Source organism: Lampetra planeri, chromosome 42 (genome assembly GCF_965212315.1).
Source record: "Lampetra planeri chromosome 42, kcLamPlan1.2.h2, whole genome shotgun sequence".
NCBI classification, from domain to species: domain Eukaryota; kingdom Metazoa; phylum Chordata; class Hyperoartia; order Petromyzontiformes; family Petromyzontidae; genus Lampetra; species Lampetra planeri.
The window spans coordinates 8,799,485-8,820,433 of NC_136148.1; the positions used below are offsets into that span (position 1 = coordinate 8,799,485).

At 47.5% G+C, this 20,949-nt stretch overlaps 1 protein-coding gene across 5 annotated transcripts; it reads left to right on the plus strand.

Moving 5' to 3' along the window:
• The first annotated feature begins 256 nt into the window (after positions 1-256).
• On the plus strand, positions 257-20,870 carry LOC144732379 (uncharacterized). Of its 5 annotated transcripts, none has more exons than XM_078613881.1 (12): positions 257-477; positions 5,098-5,209; positions 5,774-5,867; positions 6,193-6,247; positions 7,111-7,251; positions 9,173-9,333; positions 10,755-10,853; positions 13,411-13,556; positions 13,683-13,854; positions 15,098-15,222; positions 16,685-16,769; positions 20,362-20,870. In XM_078613881.1, exons 1-12 carry the CDS (start codon positions 363-365, stop codon positions 20,416-20,418), a joined length of 1,362 nt encoding a protein of 453 aa, XP_078470007.1. In that variant the 5' UTR covers positions 257-362; the 3' UTR covers positions 20,419-20,870. The 5 variants fall into 5 exon arrangements, with proteins under 5 accessions (XP_078470007.1, XP_078470003.1, XP_078470006.1 ...); XM_078613877.1 differs by having other exon boundaries at positions 282-477; positions 15,113-15,222; XM_078613880.1 differs by lacking the exon at positions 257-477 and adding an exon at positions 591-914 and having other exon boundaries at positions 15,113-15,222.
• Positions 20,871-20,949: the final 79 nt, after the last annotated feature.

Consider the following 20,949-nt stretch of genomic DNA (forward strand, 5'->3'; position numbering starts at 1 on the left):
CACGGTAATGTGGAATGAGCAACCACCACTGGGTTAAACCGCGTCTTCGCCGTGCTGAGGCCTCGGGGAGGAGCCTCACGTTAGTGGGGCGTGGCTCCGCGTGAGGGGGCGTTGCTCCGCGTGAGGGGGCGTGGCTCCGTGTGTGAGGGGGCGTTGCTCCGCATGAGGGGGCGTGGCTCTGTGCGTGAGGGGGCGTGGCTCAGTGTGTGAGGAGGCGTGGCTCCGCGTGAGAGGCGTGGCCATGTGTGAGGGGGCGTGGCTTCGTGCAAGGGGGCGGTGTCCCCGCGGCCTGCTCGCGCTCCCCGCGCGAGCCGAGCCTCCCTCGCCTGTCGACGTCGCCGCGTGAGGGCGGCCACCCCCCGATGCCGGCTGCGCCGCGACCCCGCGCCGCCGCCAACGCCGCCGAGGCGGCCGCGCTCTCGGCCAACGAGCGCATCCTGCAGGCGTGCCACGATGCGTACACGCATCCCGACAAGGGTAAGGGGAGCCGCGACGAGCAAAACACAAACTCGCACCACCATCAATCTCTACTACCGATCGCAACAACAACAACCGCCACCACGAGCGGCCGTGGTTGGCTGTTATCTCGTCACTCTCTCACGCATCTCACGGGGACGAGGGAGTGAGAGTCCGTCGCTGTCGAACGCTGCAGCCCGCGCTGGTGTCACGCCAGCACTGCCAGCAGAGTTCGACCCCAGCGGCTCCCGCCAGCGACCCCCGCCATAGCGCGGGGACGGCACCGCGGCGGGGTCGAGCCGTGGCCGCGGCGGGGTGAAGATGCCCGTCGGCTGTGCGGCGTCGCTCGCGGGGGCGTCTCTGCACCACCTCCTCCTCCCCCCGCGGGAGGAGCGCGCAGTGCTCCGTCGTCTACGGTCGTAACGCGCGCTGCGGTTCAGAAGGCGGCCCCTGAGCCAGTGAGTGGAAATTCCACGTTCCCACGTTGTGCGGGTCCAGTGCAGCAGTGCTGCTGCTGCTTCACCTGGGGTGCGAGGCGTGGGCGATTTGTTTAGAAGGTAAATCAGCTAAACAAATTAAGCACATTCTAGATTTGAAGCTTTCGTGACTGCAAGGATACATACTCTTTGGTTGTTTCGGTAAAGTCACGTAGGTTAAAAAGAAAACAAATAAATTAAATGACGTTTCGGAGGCATCCCGAGCCTCCGTCTTCAGGTGGAACCGTCACAGCTGTGACGGTTCCACCTGAAGACGGAGGCTTCAGCCTTCAGGTGGAACCGTCATTTAATGTATTTGTTTTCTTTTTCACCTACTTGACTTTACCGAAAAAACCAAAGAGTATGTAAATTAGGCGCAGGCACATAAGTGACACATTTCTTCGTTTCAACAAACCCTATGTATTAATATTTTACATTTTAGTATCGATTGAGAGCCAAAGGGGGGGGTGCAAGGCTGTAGTAAAGGTTATTAAGAACCGCTGCTCTGGACTGTGTTCACTGAATTTCCCTGTACAAGAATACGGAGTAAACCGTATTCACGAATTGAATATTAAAGAAAATAAAACAGGTGTTAAAATGTTCGAACACCAAATAGAAACCTTTGACAAGGCATCAAGTCTGCATTAACCACACGTACTTGTGACAAGGCATGCAAACAACATGCTCTGGTATTATAAACTTGCATCGCCTTTGAAACTGATTGGCCTCCACCAGACGTCTTTATGGCATTGTCTCACCAGAGAACAGTACCAAGCAAGTATCAGAGCACCTACAGCTGCGGTCGAGGAGTTACATTTTGCCAGTATCAAAATAATGAAAATAAAAATAGGTTTTATTTCCAGAAACGGTAAACCCTATTCTTATTTTCATCTTTTTTGATACTGAAAAAAAGTCCCGTAGATATAAACACCCCTGTAATCTGTGACCCTTGAACAGAGGAGGAGGAGGAACAGCAAAACGACATGGACTCTGGACTGAAGCCCTCATCAACATCTCGCTGCCGCTGTACGCGAGACGAGCATAATGTTAAAGATTCAGGGGGCGCGAATCAATCCATGATTTTCTCTTGTCTCCTTTTTACCTTAATCTTTTTTTGCGTCCCATTTCTGCGCGCCTCGTTTGTGCAATTTTCGTTTCACAAGCCTAAAGGTTACATTTAATTTGGATATACTGTGCTGTACTTTACATGAATGTAAACGAGGTATTTGTACGCATTTCGATGCGTGTGTTTTTGTGGACTCACAATCGATGTTCATCAAGGAATAGGCGCATCCTTCAGCATGTCATGGTCCACTGCCTTTGCGATTTCATGAGCCGTCAGGTATTGTAGTCACTTTGTAAGAACTGATTAATGATGTAGGCTTTTGTTTGTATTGTCAGCCCATTAGGTTCTGTATTATTTGGTATGTATTTTTCTATGAGCCTGGAGGTAGTGTATATTGTATTACCATATCATGAGGAGACGTTTAAACATCTATTGTTACATGCACGGTTTGATGATCTTGTTCCGAGTGTGTTATTCGATGTACCAATGGATATGAACATTCTTAGAATATTCTTAGGTTCATTGTCCCCAGCATTCAATAACATGAGCTTAAGAGGACGTCCACACGAGATGCAGCTATGAGATCAGTTAATGTGTGTATTTATGTTGAACTTCTTTCGCACCGTACGTAGCCGACCACGCTAACCAGAGGTGCAGGGGCTGGGATGCAACGTTGCATCGCAGGATCGTGAGAGGTGGTGGCGGCGGCTTGGGGGAGGAATTTACCCAGCAGTGGAATGATCATGGTTGATGATGACGACCACTTGGTGATCTTATGTGTAATGTCTGCCACTTGATGGGTAGTGAACAATGCCCTATGTGTTAAACGGAAGAGTGAGTGGGCCCTGCCACGGTCAAGTGGAATTACCACCTCTAGGGCGAGAAGTGGAAATAAGCACTGCACATGGTTACTATATCAGGAGAGACTTGGTTTATAATCTATAAATAGAATATAATCACGTGACTGCTTAAGGTCTCAGATCTCCCTGGTGAAGAAGTGATTAATAAGACTGCCATGGCCACGTGAACATGTATTTTTACAGTAGAAGTTATGTGTCTTTATCAGAGGAACACTAGCCACGCTAGTGCAAAATAGATAAGGGGGGAGGCCTTTGTATGTCTGCGTCATGTACCGTTGCTGTGTATGTTTGACCGTAGCATATATTGGCAGTAGTGAGGTGGATCGTGCACTACAGCATGACCCCAGCCAACCATGCAAAACTCCAAGGGAAATTGGTATGCGCATGTATTATGGCGCTTTGCTGGATTGACTGAGCCTGAAATGAATATCGAGGGTGGTGTGTGTGGTGCTGTCCCCACCACCACTGTGTGTGCTGTGCTCGATTTAAAAAAGCGACTTTGCGAAACAACAGATGCCTCAATACTCTGCCCTTAGGTATGCAGTGTAATCCTCAAATAGAATGTCCTCTTTTCCTTTTTGCTGAAAATGCAAACTTTGCATAGAAGGGGACAAACTCTAAATGGTTAAAGAAAGACCTTGGGCTCATTTTAGCAACGCAACATGATACGGTCCACACACGTCACCGTGGGTGTTAAAGTCCATTTGGAAGTGAGAGAGAGAGTCGAGGGTGGAAGCGCGTGGAAGCTTCGTGCTCCAGTCGCTGGTACAGCTTGCATGGCCCCATAGTTGCTGAAGAGGCTCTTGTGGATTGTGAGAGAGGCATTCCGTTATCGCCAGCTGCTATTGAGTGAAGTGCCTTGGCTCTCGTGCGTCTCCCTTGATAATTTACAGTATGTTGTCAGTCCACTGCTGTACGAAGGCCTGCCTTTGCCGTGGCAGTCATTGGGGTTATTTGACCATACTTCACCATGCTGGTTAGTTCAGCTTGGTGAAGATGGGAGGGTTCTGGATTGGTTCAGATGTCACTTGCCACTGATGGTAGCTGTGGCTGGGAACCAAACTCAGGTCTCCGGGGTCACAATGCACTGCACTTATCACTGCACCACCCCTCCACCACACTTAGTCCTTCGATCTTTACGATAATATGACAGCAGAATGATACTAAATAAAAAAAGATTTTTAATTTTACCAGGTAAGGGCCCACTGAGCTATATAGCTCTTTTCAGAAGCGTCCTGGCCACAAAGTGGTTTTTCATATGGAAATGTATAGCAGCCAAATACTCTTTAACGCACATTTCTAAAAATACAACATGGGTTCATTACTTGACTCCTCTTAGATCATTGTCGCTGGTTTGTCGTGGCGGGGTCACGGTTTGTCGACATACGTCCACGCTCACACTTGGTATGCAGTCATGTGGAAAGACAGCTGCTGCTTCTTCCAATAAACATACGCAACTGTTTTTCAGCTGTCCAATTAGCACAGCATCTCAGTTTTAACCAATATAGATACAGTTTCCAATAATTGTCCACGTAAGCAATTCCTTACACGTTTTTGTGGAACCGCTGCCATGTGATAATGACCCTTCATTTGATATTCTGTCTTACTGCAACATGTAATCTGCTGTGCAGGTGATTGAGTCGTTTTCTTTTTAGTGGTTAAATTATCCTTTAAAAAAACTTTGTATGCTTTAAAAAAACTTCAGGGCTGGAGTTGGCCGTATGATCTGCTAAACTCAATTTAAACATTGCAGTGTGCTTGTCATGAGAACATGGAACTGTGGACGCTGGTTTAATCTACGGTGGTTGACTTTAGTTATAAATATAATTTATGTACCCAGGAAAACCTTGTTGAGTCTCAAGACATCTTATAAAGGTCGTGCGTTGGGATGTTTGACCAATTTCATTAGGATTGTTTGCGTGTGAGCGGAAACCAGAGAAAACTCGCCACACAACACAGCATCATTCTCAAAAACTCACACAGGTTCAGGAACCTATGAACTATACTGCCAACTGGCCAACCTCCCAGCCCAACGAGTTTCACAAGTGTACGTGACCCACCAACCCTGTCGCCTCCAAGGTGCTGGTTTAGAGGCGTGCGCCACCATGGCCACACTTGATCTGACGTTCTCAGCACTGCGAGCCCACAGCACCGATGTGAGAATTACGAGTCGTCTGTGCCACGTGGTCCTCTTTGCCACTCGCTGTTTGCAAGCGACTGATGACCGCTCCGTCTCCAGGGCTCATCGTCATCGCGGCGGAGCTGGGACTCAGCCTCCTGCCACCTCGGAAGAAAATCACCGTCATGATCCTGGGCAACCACTCGGCTGGGAAGAGCTCGTTCATTAACTGGTAAGACTGCATTGTGCATGTTGCAGTATGGAGTGGCGTGGTGTCATGATGCTCAATGGTGACGATGCTCAACGTGTGTGTGTTTAGTGTAGAGCAGGGGTCGGCAACCTACGGCTCCGGAGCTGCATGCGGCTCTTTACGGGCTGCTTCTTGACGATATGTACGTATGTACAGTATGTACTCAGATGCATTGCGGCTCTTGAAATACTGAATTTTGTACCGAATTGGAAAGAAATGGCTCTTCTTGTTATTTTGGTTGCCGACCCCTGGTGTAGAGGTTCGCACGCTGGGCTATGGACCCCAATGACCCAAGTTTGATTCCCGCTCACGGCCGACACGTGGCGATAATCTGAACTGGTCCTGGGCCTCCCCTAGGTCGACTCAGCCTCAAACGAGTACCTGGTGCAGTGTGTAAACATCCCCACTGGGGAGACAAAGGCGGTCAAGCGTGGTGCTGGCCATTCACTCCCTCGTGTGCCGTGCCGGCCTTCGTAGGTGCTCGCTAACAGCACTTGCTCCAATAGTCTGTTAAGGCTATGCGGGGAATATTTGTCTTTGTCTTAGGTATGTAGAGGAGCACGTGCTGAGAACGGGCGTCGCCATCGAGACACAGGGATTCACATTCGTCACGAGCGGACGCAAGCGGGAGTCGCTGACTGTGAGTCTCGAAGTTGCTCCTAAAAGTGACGTTCACGCTCAACAAACGCCACCTGCAGCGTGGACAAAGCAGTTCATGAGCCACATGGGATGCTCTGCCCCAACAGTCTGTTGTGTTGTTGATGAAATTCATAAAAAAACATTTATATTTAGTGACTTGCTTATCTTTTTCTCTATGTTGCATACCTATCGTATTTTTGTATTGTTTATTGTTGTAACTTGTTGACCTGCCCCTACTGGACATCCGTGAACAAGAGATTCATAGCTCATCAGATTCCTCCCCCAGTCTAAACAAACGATCCGATTCTGTACTGTGTCTGCTGTAGGGAAATGCGACGCTGCACTTGTACCCGCACTTCAAGGCACTGCAGGAGATCAAAGGTGGGCTGCGTCGCCGCTGTGGGCGCGATGACACCTCGGGGCCCGGTTCATTGGGTTGGTCGACCACTTGTGTGGCGATTTCCATCGAGCAGCTCCCTCGCGGTCGTTGTTTATTTTGTGAAAGAATTTTGCGATGAAATTGTCACCACGAGTGGCCTCGAGCATCACGAGGCTTTGTCTGGACGATGCTTTGGACAGCCTGGTTTTGATGGTTAACGTATTTTCAGGATTAGCAGGATGCATCGGTTTTTTTTAAAGGAAAAAGTTTGGAGGGAAAGGGAGGTCTGGACCGCTTGCACGTTCCTAGATTCGGCGAAGAACAGGACACCCACCCTGCCACTTGCAGACATCTTCAAACAGGAAAGGGTTCATAGTCCTATTGGTGTGCGGGTGACAATGTTTGTTATTGACATCGGGCCCAGTCAGCAGCTTTATTACCACCAGGCAACTTCTTCTGCAACCGTCACCGTATTCTATAGATTATAAAACACACTTTGTTTCCTCGCGTCCGCCCTATATTTAATAAATAAAAATTTTACACCCTTGTTTTTCACTCCTGGGAAGTTTTTCTTAATGACCCCAACGTTTTGGGTGTCTTACTTTATGGAGCATCTTGTAACCTGGGGAACATGGTAAATATGTCAATGTAAGCATACTGTCTGGCTTGGTCTGGGTGAACTGCCCGTTTTGGACATTAGTGGCCATTAAAACTCACCTATTGAGGATTTATCTGAATATGTAAATGGCGTTATTATTGTTATTCGGATAACTCGACTCTTCGTAACACCTAGTGATGTCTCGGGTGTAGAGCGTGGGTTGTCGAATGATGGGCTTGTGGTTTCTCGTGTGCTTCGCACACACAGGCGTGACCGAATACCTGGGTACCGAGATCTCCACTTCCAAGCAGAAGAAGTTCAGCCTTGTGACGTTCATCGACACACCGGGCCTGGTGGACGGGGACATGAAGTATCCCTTTGACGTTGACAGCACCATCCATTGGCTCGGTACTGAGCCGTGTTTACTGATATAACCAATGAACCGCACTGTTATTGCTGCAGCTGTGCACTGGACTGATTTTCTAGTACCTGCATATCGCACGGTTGGCTAGGTACGCAGTGAAATAATTTCAACACATACATGGTAGCTGCATATTGCATAGCGTTATTGGTGTACCCCTGTATTGCATTGTGTGTACCCATGTATTGCATTGTGTCATTGATATTTGTATCTACCACACTCCTATTGGTGTACATAGGTGCTGGATTATGTTATTGGTGTATTGTGTAGTCACCGCATTCTTATTTGTTTCCAAACCACTTGGTTTGGCCAGGACATTCCCATTTTTCTATAGCGACAACTTTTAATAGAAACACATCTAACATTACAGTTGAACTTATATCAGAACATCTTCTCGAGAGTTATTCTGATTCCGTGCTAGTAAAATAGCATGACAAACGAGAGGTGACCAGAACAGAGGTGATGCTTATGGGAACGGACGGGAACAGGATACATGATTTTAGAGGCTCGTGGGACAGGACGGGGTGGGAATTGAGCCCATGGGAACGGTGGATATAAAAAATTAGAAGAAAATGTTTCTACGTTGACGTGCATGCGCACCCCCACAGTATATGTGCGGTACTGCACACGTGCCCTGTGGCGATCAATTGATGACACGGTTCAATGAAATGTCACAATTCGGTGTCGTGATTTAATTCAAGAATTGATCGCTCTTGGTGAAATGTTATACGTCTCTGTGTTATTGTCTTTTTTCATGCGCTACGCGAGCACGTAACGCGCTGCATTGTAACGTTCAGCTCATCTCCTGCGCTAAGTTTTTTTTCCGCACGAACTAAATGACTCCCCACGGTCGTCATTAATGCACTCGCACTGTGGGACATGTTAACATTTTGAGCGCATTATAACTAATTTCTTCCGTCATGATAATGGCAATTATAATGAACACTGGCTTCTTCATAATCATCATCATCATTAGCCATGACCAGGGGTGGGCAACCTGTGGCTCTGGAGCCGCATGCGGCTCTTGAAGAACTGCTTCCTGAAGTTATTCATTAAGGACCACCTGTCTTCACGTGCATCTCAGCTCTTGAAATATTGAATATTTGACCGAATTCGAAAAAAATGTCTCTTGTGACTTTGGTTGCCGACCCCTGGCCGTGACCTGTCTACGGATCAATGAAGGCCTCCCCACGTCACCGTCTCTTAACGGTCACGCGATGCCCGCAGATCCGTCGTGCTTCAGCACGTGAGCTGGCCTCATCACTCGGCCTCCTCAATGGTGATCCTCCTAGTTGTGATCCCTTATTTCACTCTCATTCCATCACGAGCCTCAACCATCTACCATCGTCCTGCCCAAGCCCACTTGATCAACACGACGTTAGAGTGTTTGATCCCTCTATTTATTTTTATCTCGGTCTAATTCCCAGCACGCACCTCTAAATACTTTTGTGCAAACTCTTTTGCCTTAGTTTCATTATCTTTGTGTCTGTTTCTGATGAGTGTGTCATATTGACCATGGCACAGCGCCACAATGAAGGCAGCTGCAGTGTTGAATGCAAGATGAATATAAGCAAAGCAAAAGTCGTGTTCTGGAATGTTGTCACAAATAACTTGTGAAGCCACAGGAATCTAAAACACAGCAGAATATGTTTATGAGTTGGGTGGTTATTGAAGGCAGATAGGAATCACAACGATATATTTGGAGCCAAGCGAGCAGAATAGAAGGGTGTTTGAAAAAATAAATCATAAAAACTCTGTTCAGATCATCGTGCGTTGCGAAGAATGTTTTCAACCATTAAAATTGGCTCTCAGGTGGCTTCAAATACTGTTGCACTGCTCTGTAGATTGTTTATTTCGAGTGTACCGGCTGATGGACTGACCGATTGGTTGAATGTCGTTATTCTCCAGGTGAGCTGGCAGACCTAATATTCGTGTTTTTCGACCCGATGGGCCAGGCGCTCTGCAAGAGAACGCTCAACATCGTGGAGCGACTCAACGAGCGCCAGGGTGACAAACTGCGCTTCTTCCTGAGCAAGGCAGACGAGGCGGGCACCGAGGTTGACCGCCAGGTGCGGCCCCACACAGCTGGCACCGTGCACGCTCTGGTCGTGTCCACGGTTATCCCAATCGGTCCCCAAGCGTCCCCCCTTTGCACACTGTGAAGGGCAGTGGTACCATGGTGCCGAGATGTTAACTACCTCACTTGGCATACAAGAGGTCATGGGTTCAATCCCAACCATGACGATGCCTGTGTATTTGGAGTTTGCATGTTCTCCCCGTGGTCGCCTGGATTTTTCTCAAGGTCCTCTAGTTTTTCCCTCCACATTTAGAAACGACATTTGTTTAAGAGTATTTGGCAGCTATAAATGTCCACGTGATAAGCCTATTCGTTGAGCTATCATTTGTGGCCAGGTTTCTTCTGAAATAAATAGTTTAATTACGTCTGCAAGTGTGACATCCAGTACTTCCTCATCTAAAAATAATAATTTCAAGGACTCTATGAATGTTTTGACAAACTGTACAACTCCTAATAGTCCGAGTTGATGTGTGGGGACTACATCGCAGTTCTTGTCATCCGTGGTGCACCATGGAGGTTTGACCAGATAATCCGTGACGATGCGGTGTGCTGTGGACTATGGGAGGGAAGATTCGTGCGATTCCATTAATTTGCTAAAAATTGCGGATTACAGGAGAATGGCAGCACATGGCTAGCCGTTAAATTAATCCGCATTAAATTAACGTGTTCCGAGGTTATGAGTTTTTCTAAGACCCATATTGCAAATCTCTGCCATATGGGTCTATCGTGATAAAGGGATATTTCAAATTTTTTCGACTTAACAAGTAAAAAAAAATGCAAAGATAACTTTCTACGAAACACTTCACATCAGCACAGCTAGACTTTTCAGATGCTAAACCAAAAAATAAAAACTGTTAAATAAAAATAATAAAAATCTTACCCATAGGTTTCCTTGCAGCTCTGCCTCTGCAGCTCTGCGTTAGTCCTACTTACTCGTATGAAGCGCAGTTTGCGGTCTGCAAAGTGTTTTCAGTGCACCGCAGTGTGCCGCGCATTATGGAAGCAGTTGCGGACGGTCAAAAAATGTGCGAATTTTTAAGTTTTCCGGATTGTATTGCAGATAGCAGAGTGAATCTCTTCTGTATATGGATATAGCAGGGAAGGATCCGCATCAGTGGATATTTCTCTATGTGAGAAATGGCTCTATTGTGTACCCTGGTCAGTATTCATGCCTTGGCATAGCTCTCCTTTTTGATCCTCTTCTGAACTGTGGCAGGAGGGTCAGGTGGGAGCTAAGTATTGTGGCAGTTTTCTGACGACCTTCGTGGTGTCCACATTCACTCTCATACCTGTACGGATGTAACCCTCGGAGCTGGCCAAGGCTGAGTGAGGTACGCAGCTGCCGTGTGAAGTTCGCAGGCCCGCACTCTGCCAGTCTTTTTAACAAAACGCGTTCGTGTTGTCTCTTTGCAGCGTGTCATGATGCAGATTGTGCAGGAGCTGTGCAAGCGGCCAGGCCTGAACAAGTGTGGCTTCGACATGCCCACCATCTACATCCCCAACCCAAACCGGGTGAGCCCCCCTATCTTCCCGCGCACATACAAGTGACACCGAGTGTCATTCGGGGGAGTCCCCAAAAACCCGGGAGGTCAAGTGGAGTCGGAAACCGCGCCGGTGACGGGGGCCGGTGGTAGCGCGTTCGCCGCTTTGTGGCCGTTCGATTGATGGTTAGATTCTGGCAGGCCGCCCTGGGTAATATTGCGGGTGTACGGATCCGTAAAAATACACGCCATCTACTGCACATTGGACCTTTAAGAGCCAGTGACGTTTTTTGCCGGTGTCACGGTACAAATTTTCCTAATTTTTTAATATTACTCATTACGCTAGCAACATTGCCCCGACTGTGCAGTTTATGTGAAACACAGCACCTTCATGACAGCCTTGTTCTATTAGAATGGCATGATTACCAAATTAATATGATAAACTATTCCTGACTGAACACAATCTCAATGTCATGCTTTCTTGCTCGTATATGTCTGTGCTTTTGATTTTCGCTGTATGGTCCAATAACGTTCCAGGTTACAGTGTTTCTAGACTCAACAGTTGGTATTGAAAGGCCATGGGTGAGTGAGTAGGTATCGTTATATGTTATTTGTATGTAACTACATTGAGGGTAAAAAGTATTTGATCCCCTGCTGATTTTGTACATTTGCCCACTGACAAAGAAATGATCAGTCTATAATTTTAATGGTAGGTTTATTTGAACAGTGAGATACAGAATAACAACAAAAAAATCCAGAAAAACGCATGTCAAAAATGTTATAAATTGATTTGCATTTTAATGAGGGAAATAAGTATTTGACCCCCTCTCAATCAGAAAGATTTCTGGCTCCCAGGTGTATTTTATACAGGTAACGAGCTGAGATTAGGAGCACACTCTTAAAGGGAGTGCTCCTAATCTCAGCTTGTTACCTGTATAATAGACATCTGTTCACAGAAGCAATCACTCAATCAATCAGATTACAAACTATCCACCATGGCCAAGACCAAAGGGCTCTCCAAGGATGTCAGGGACAAGATTGTAGACCTACACAAGGCTGGAATGGGCTACAAGACCATCGCCAAGCAGCTTGGTGAGAAGGTGACAACAGTTGGTGCGATTATTCGCAATTGGAAGAAACACAAAAGAACTGTCAATCTCCCTCGGCCTGGGGCTCCATGCAAGATCTCACCTCGTGGAGTTGCAATGATCATGAGAACGGTGAGGAATCAGCCCAGAACTACACGGGAGGATCTTGTCAATGATTTCAAGGCAGCTGGGACCATAGTCACCAAGAAAACAGTTGGTAACACATTACGCCGTGAAGGACTGAAATCCTGCAGCGCCCGCAAGGTCCCCCTGCTTAAGAAAGCACATATACATGCCCGTCTGAAGTTTGCCAATGAACATCTGAATGATTCAGAGGACAACTGGGTGAAAGTGTTGTGGTTAGATGAGACCAAAATTGAGCTCTTTGGCATCAACTTAACTCGCCGTGTTCGGAGGAGGAGGAATGCTGCCTATGACCTCAAGAACACCATCCCCACCGTCAAACATGGAGGTGGAAACATTATGCTTTGGGGGTGTTTTTCTGCTAAGGGGACAGGACAACTTCACCGCATCAAAGGGACAATGGACGGGGCCATGTACCGTCAAATCTTGGGTGAGAACCTCCTTCCCTCAGCCAGGGCATTGAAAATGGGTCGTGGATAGGTATTCCTGCATGACAATGACCCAAAACACACGGCCAAGGCAACAAAGGAGTGGCTCAAGAAGAAGCACATTAAGGTCCTGGAGTGGCCTAGCCAGTCTCCAGACCTTAATCCCATAGAAAATCTGTGGAGGGAGCTGAAGGTTCGATTTGCCAAACGCCAGTCTCGAAACCTTAATGGCTTGGAGAAGATCTGCAAAGAGGAGTGGGACAAAATCCCTCCTGAGATGTGTGCAAACCTGGTGGCCAACTACAAGAAACGTCTGACCTCTGTGATTGCCAACAAGGGTTTTGCCACTAAGTACTAAGTCATGTTTTGCAGAGGGGTCAAATACTTATTTCCCTCATTAAAATGCAAATCAATTTATAACATTTTTGACATGCGTTTTTCTGGATTTTGTTGTTGTTATTCTCTCTCTCACTGTTCAAATAAACCTACCATTAAAATTATAGACTGATCATTTCTTTGTCAGTGGGCAAACGTACAAAATCAGCAGGGGATCAAATACTTTTTTCCCTCACTGTATGTGTTCGTGTGAGTACTCATGTATGTATTTGTTTGGCCCTGCTTGACTTCAAGACAGATTCAAATATCTACTTGTGAGGCCAGAGTAGCACGGTTCGGTTCTGGCTGAGTATGGCAGTCAGTGGAAAACCAGCCAAACCGTGAGAGCCCATGCTGGCCTGGCACGAATGGGCCAGTGTTAACTGCTACAACTGCCAATGGTTTTAGGCTGTTCGTCCTTGTAGAAGAGCGGCTTCGCTCATTGGGCATCACCGGCTGAAATAATGAAGTCTCGAGTCGAGTCTGGAAAAAGGGGTTGGAGAGAAAACGGCGAATCTTTTGTCTTTGTCCCCGTCGGCGGCACGCGGTGCAGGCGAGCCGCTGTGTCAATCAGATGGAGGACGTGTGCCGCACGATTGAGAAGACCATCGACCAGATGGTGCAGACGACGCTGAACACGCTGGAGAGGGACTGCGACGTCATCGCGCTTCACGTCACGCAGAGGCTCGCGGACGACAGGTCCGCCTCGTGGGCGCGTGGCGGTTGGGTTGGGGTGTGCGGGATATACAAACGATGTATTTTTTGCGCCTCTTGCGCATGCGCGTTTGTGTGTGCGTCACACGGTCCGCGCGTGTGCACGTGCAGCGAGACGCGGCAGCACAACCGAACGGCGTGGGTCCGCGGGCTGCTGTATGGGCTCCTGGCGCTGGTGCTGCCACTGTCGTTGCTGGCCGACTTGCTTCACAATTCGCTCGAGTACGGCACCATCGAGGCGGCGCTGGGGCCCAACCTCACCGAGCTGCTCTACGTGATCTCAGTAAGGGCACCACGCCAACACCGCACCGGCGCTGGTGGTGATGATTTCCCACCGCCAATGAAGAGCAACTATTATGGATTAAGTGATTGAGCTAATGATTTGCTTTGTCTGAGAGTTGATAAATTGCAGATTCACCCACCAACTTTACATTTATGTTTGGGAGAGTGCGAAGTTATACGGTCCATGTTTTGGTGTTTGTAGCTCCAGTTGCTTTCCGGAGAGGCTTTTACCTTCCACCGGTATTGTGTCGGCATCACACCGATAGCTGCTGAGTGTTGGCACTCAGTTGGCACCGCATTGGTACCGTATCAACACTCTTGGCACAGTGTTAGTATTGTGTTGGTATTACATTCGCATTGGCATCATGTCAGTATTGTATTGGTGTATGTCTATGTATGTCTGTATGTGCTTGTCTGTGTGGCCCGATCCTGCACTCCCCCTAGGTAAAATTAGCTCTCAATAAGTATTTGTAGCAGAGTGTAAACATCAACACTGGGACGACGACAGAAGCCGGGCACGGTGCTGGCCACACCTTCTTGTGCTCCGTGCCAAGCTCAAAAGGGGCTCACGAGCAGCACTTTCCACCTACATGACGGATGTGTGTGTGTGCGTGGAGGTCCCGGGGGCGACCCAAGTTCGATTCCCGCTCACAGCCAAGACCAGTGACAATTATTTGAACCGGTCCAGGGCCTCTCCTAGGTCGACTCAGAATCAAATGAGTACTTTGCAATGTGTAAATCTTGCCGTAAGGGAGACAAAAGGCGGCCGGACATGGTGTTGGCCACCCACCCGCTCATGTGTCACAGTGGTGGCTTTCATAGGTGCTCGCTAACATTACTTTCCTCAACAGTCAGTCTCTTAAGGCTATACAGAGGATCTTTGTCTCTGTTTTTTAAATCCTTTATATTAAGTTCGCTTGCTTGCTTGCTTGCTTGCGTGCTTGCTTGCTTGCGTGCTTGCTTGCTTGCTTACGACCGTGCAAATCTTTCGGTCGTTTTTTAACCCACTTTCCGTGATCCAATCGAGCTGACATTTTCCACACAGACTCGTTGTGCGAGACAATTAATGTTCCTGAAAAAAAATTCCCTAAATTTTACACTGTTTAGGGAAAACAAATTAAATATTTAATTACCAATTGCTTAATACTGGCAGACAATCATCTGACCCATAGGTGCCAGAGGACGAGAAGACTCTAGCCGCCACGCATATAAAGGATTTATAGTGAAAAACTTTGTTTTTACGGGTTTACTTGTTTGAGGTGCCGTTTAACCTGCTGTGGAACGTGGTGCCCGAGGAGAGCCACTCCACGGCCTTCCTCGTCGTGCTGGGGCTCGCAGCCATCCTCTTCTACCTGGCCAAGATGCCCAGGTGTGCGCACGGTGTGCGGGAGGAATGCACGGGAACATGCGGGACACAGCGAGACACAGAATATGGCCGCGACACGAGGGACGATGCTGCGTGGGGAACCTCAGGCACACATGGGAGATATCTAATGATACATGGGGCACAGGGGTCTGTGGGCAAACAGGGACACAAGGGACATCCGCAACACGCAGGACACAATGGTGGTGATACGGTGGTAGCGCATTCGCCACTTGTTGTAGACGTTCGCATTTTTATCAAACTATAAACTAAACTTAAAACTATTAAACTATTTTGTCCTTTTATTAGGTAAAGCCCACTGAGCTATATAGCCCCTTTTCAGAAGTGACCTGGCCACAAATAATAGCTAAAAGAAATGGCTAATCATCATTTGGATATTTATCGCAGCCATATACTCTAAACGCATGTTGATTCTAAATGTGGAGGGGAAAACCAGAAGATCCGGAGAAAAATCCATACGATCACTGGGAGAACATGCATACTTCAAATATAGAGGCATCAGGGTCGAACCCACAGCCTTCTATGTACCTCTCGCCACCATGGTTAGAATCTGGCAGGCTGCCCTGGTTATAACTGCGGGTGTTGCAACTGTAAAGTATACGCCGTCTGCCTCGCAGTGGAAGTTAAAGATCCCATTACATAATTTTAAATGACTAGTTCCATTGTATGTCAGTGTCGTGGTCCAAATTAGCCAAATTCTTTAAATTATCTGTAAATTACTTAATTGGGATTACACGTGGCAATATCGCTCTATGCAGTGAAACCACTGCAGCATGTGTGTCTGTGAAACATTGGAGTGCTTGCCTTTGTAATGGCAATTTTAATGTCAACACCAAGCTAACTATTTCGCCATTATCATGATTACAGGAAGCACAGGACACGTGGGGATACCTGGGACACGTGGGATACCTGGGACCCATAGAACACATGGGTATCTAGGACATGTGAATTAGTGCATCACAGGATGCCCAGAACGTGTGGTTGTCAGGAAATGTAAAAGCATGGCACAAATGCAACGCAAAAAATACCTGGGAGATCGGATGCGCATGATACACAGGATGTACGGGATACCTAAAACACATGTACAGTAGTTTTTTATATTTGGAACATGGGCTCTGACACATGTACATACACTGGCATTGATGTTAATCGTGGTTATGGTGGTGTGGTGTTGATGAAGTTGAAAGTTATGATGGCCATGATAATAGTTATGGTACTGGTGATGTTATTGATGTGATGGTGACAATAATAGCAACGATGGCTATTGTGGAGTTGATAGTGATGTAAATGGTGGTGGTTCAAGTGGTTATGGTTTTGTTGATGGCAGTGCTTTTTTGGTGGTGGTGATGGCGCTGGGTGGTGGTGCAGCATTAATGACAGTAATGATGATGACGATTACAATTGCGGCTGTAGTGACAACGACACCTTGGTTGCGTTTCTGGTGCAGGACGAGGTCTGTCCTCACAAAGAAAGGGAAGCGCCAGCTGCTGGAGATCCAGGAGTACGTGCGGGAGGTGGTGAAGCCAAGGAAGGTGTGTGCGCTAACCCCGCGGCCGTCTGCGCTGCTCAGACCCATCACTCATAGAGCCGGGACGTCCAATTGCTCGATTATTAGTTCTCTTACTCGCTGGACAGGAGGGCGCCACGGTGGCGAGATGTTAACTACCTCGCCTAGTACTGTTGAAAACATATCCCGTGGTGGTTGTCACGCAAGTTACTCTACTGAGTCACGTGACCCTGGCCAGGTGACGACATGATGTACACTGGGATATCACCCCGTGACAGTCTATGTATCCCGCGCGTGGAGGGGAATTGTCAAACTTTATGTTATTTAAAATCTCGAATTATGTAGTGCCTTTTTGACAGTGCTTTACAGCAATTACAATAATTATACATGAGATGATAACGGTTTAAGATGAAGAATGGGGTTATTAAAAGTGGTGGTGTCGTTTTTGTGATGGTAGAACAGGCGGGGGGAGTGTTAAGGAGGGGTTGGGGTAGTCCTGGTCATAGCTGGGGGATAACGGAAAGCTGGGGGAAGGAAAAGTATTGCGGCATCGCATTGGGAAGACAAAGGAGTTCAGCCAGGGCGGAAGCCAGATGGGGGTAAGTGGCTGCCATATGACAATCGATTTATAACACGATAGGCAGAATCTTTTGAAGTCACGTTGAGATCTTTCTAATGTCATGGGGGGGGGGGGGTATTCAATGCACCCCACAACGTGCCCTGAAGCTGAATGCCCAAATGAGATCATGAACAAATAAATTCCACTGACGACGTCCCTCTTGTATGGGATCTGAGAGTGGCTGCTTGCCTTGGGAACTGCTCCCAGCTCACAGGTGCTCGCGAGGAAAGCGGGGGAACCATCGGCGGGTGCTCGCATTGCAGTCCAACAGCAGGTCCCTGCATGTCCTGGCAGGAGTCTTGCTGAACCATGAGTTTGGCTGAATAGAAAACGCCTTTGGAATGTGTGGTTGCGGGGGTTGTGAACGGCGACATTAGGGAGGCGCTTGGCCAATGAAAATCGCGTCTCCTTTCTTTACGAGGCTGCTTTTTCCCTCTAGGGCAGTGCTTTTCACAAACAGCATCCACTCTGCACATTCGCTAACCTCACCTCAAACCCACACAATATTGGGCTGTTGGGTGGACGTACAGAGCGGTCAGCGTCCATGCCACGACTCGGCCGCTTTGTGAAGAATCCTTGGTGTGCAATCTCACTGTAGCCACGCTGGATTTTTTAAAACTGGGAATGACCGACTTGAGGTTTACTGCAAAGTGGATGTTAATGATCCCTAGTAAACATTCACGACAATAGACTGTTGAGTGCTGACATCACGGCTCAAGTACCAGCTTTAAATGTACGTGAAACTTCTGTATGTAATCAGTATGAAGTTTGTATGTTCTCCCTGTGGTCGCGTAGATTTTTTCTCTGGGTCCACCAGTTTTTCCCTCCACATTTATAAACATGCATTGAGATTTTTTAGATTATTTTGCTACTATGAATGTCCAAATCATAAGCCACTTTGTTGAACTATCGTTTGTGGCCAGGTCGCGTCTGAAAAATAAGTGAATATCTGGGCTTTGTCTGGTAGGAAGGGGATGGTTTAGTTGTATTTGTTTGTGTTTGGGTGATTTGTTTACCTTTCTTGTACTTGCACTACTATCTTGTTTTTGTATTGTTTGTTGTAACAACAAATCTAAATGATCTGCCTTCAACCTGCACGAACCAGCGTATTGTTTGTTGTAACGTTCTTTACCCCGTGCCCCTATTGGACATCTGTGAAAAGAGCTTCATAGCTCATCGGATTTCTCCAGTATAAAGAAATATTTTGATTCTAATGTGCTGTCACATCACGGAAATTCGATATCAATGGGCCATCCCCCGGCTAAAATGCCATGGAGCTGGGTGAACCAAGTACTTCAACACCTTTGACATTAGCACCGCACCATCGTGCAGTCTGCTCAACAAAAGAGCCTTTTAATATATCAATTTTATTACCAAAAATTCACCAACACGGCATGTTACATTTATGTTTATCTGTCCCAAGTTGAATGGCCCCATGGTGTTATTTGAGTGCTCCTGCCTCTGAACACCATGCAAGCCAGCAGTATTTGTTGACTCAGGAAGTTGAAACCCATCCAGAGTTTGTTGCTTAGGCAATACGGTCGGATAGGCTCATAGACTGATGTATTTAATTTATATTGGCATTTCTGGTGGTGAAATAGACCCCTTTGTCCATCCGTTCTTCTGTCATTCCTTCATCGCTGAGAAGCCACCAGGACGGCGCATGGTAAATTGGGAACACTGTAGCGGAATAACCAGGATTGAAGGTGTCCCCCCCCCCCCCCGGTGTGAGGGGGGGGGGGGTTAAGGTCCTCCTGATCGCAGCGAATTGACAGCTGCTGGGGAGAGAGCTCAGTTGGGGGGGACTGTGCGGAGAAGGGACCCCTCCCCCTTTTGGGATTTTGCTGGGCGTCCGTGTCCACGCTTAACGTTCTAGCCAGTGACCCCCTGATATGCGAAACACTTGCCTACATTCTCTTTGTTAGTGATGATAGCGCCCATCGTCAAATCGCCCGGAATGTGGCCGACCTCGTCAGGTCTCGTCTCGGAAGATAAGCTGGATTAAGCCAAAATAATTATTGGGATGGGCGGACACCGTGCGTGGTTGGCGTTATAAGCTGCAGGGTCTGGTTGTGGGCAACAGAGGGCAGTGCAGCATAATCCATTGCACTGCGTTTACTTCCACGTGTCAGCTGTCTGCCTTTAACCCGCACGAACCAGCGTGACGAAGCAGTGTCACAGTAACCCCCAGCGTGGGAAGGCACCTCATCCAGCAGTGGATTTACAAAAGGGGTTGCGACATGTACACGAAAGAATCATAGAGTAATGTACACGGGAGTATTTGTTTTTGCTTGTACAGCACTACCAATGCGTTGAGGCCGATTGGCTTTAGTGTGGTCACATGGTAGTATTTCTGTGCACAAATGTGACGACTCTTTTATCCGTTCTCCACTGGGGTTGGCTGCTTTGGCTTCCCAATGTTCACATCCCACCATTATCTGCCGCAGCATAGCCTGTAAGGCCCAGTCCTCTTCACTTTCATTCACTAAGAACACTTAACTACTCTCTTAGTATTCCATTAACAAATGTTACTGTTGTTAATTGGGAAGTCGTCATTGTACAAGTATTTAATTTTAGTCGGTGGCAAGATGTTAACTTCCCCGTCTTGTATACAGGAGGTCATGGGTTCGATCCGGATCCTGACGCCTGCTGTATATTTAGAAGGGGGTCTTCTTTTTCTCTGTGCATGCATCTTTATATGCAAATGTTGTGGCATTATGGCTATCCCAATACAGTTCCAGCTGGCGTCGTGTGGTACACGACCAGCTATATTTAGCTTCGGTCTCCCATAGGTTGACTCAGCTCAAATTAGTATTGCCTGGTGCGTAGTAAACAGCACGAAGAAATGTGGTCGTGTTATATAAATGAAATATAATCACCACTATACGTATGAATGTGGCTCTGACGTCGTGAAGGGAGTCTGCTGTGTTGTGATGGCTAAAGGTTGTATTGATCTCGGCTGTGCGATTCTCTAACCCGCACGCATGTTGTGTTGCAGAGAGAGCTGTACAGGGAGTACTTGAAGCAGAGCGTTGGAGAGCAAGACATGGACTGAAGCCTCACCACTTGCACCATTCTCACACTTAGTACTTTCTTTTAGCCAGAAAGTCCCAAATGTTGTTCCGAGAATTATTTTCGCATGCTACATCCATCTCGCCTCGTTTTATGCTAAACCCGTTCGTAAGATTAAAGCGATATTGATTGCAATAAGTTAGTATTATGGATCGGCCTAGTGGTTAGTGGTAGTGCCTTAAGCCGGTAATCCCTACTCCATTCCAGCCGAGCAGCTCTCCGAGAAATATGACTTGAGAAATGTGCGGACGGATACCCACTCAGTGCGTCACTGTTATATTTGAGCCCCTCGTTAGGAAGTGCTTGACTATCCCCACCTACTACCGCCCCTGTGTACCACTGTGTGTGTGCTTTCAGTTGAATCTCATTTGTGTTGTCAAAAGCCCTAGTACATGACACTGGATTATTTAAAAAAAAATTCGAAACCACGCTAAATCTTTGTTGTCGCTGTCGTCATCGCGGCGTCGCCACCAGCGGGCGCTGAAGCAGCACTCGCTCACTCACACCCACCACG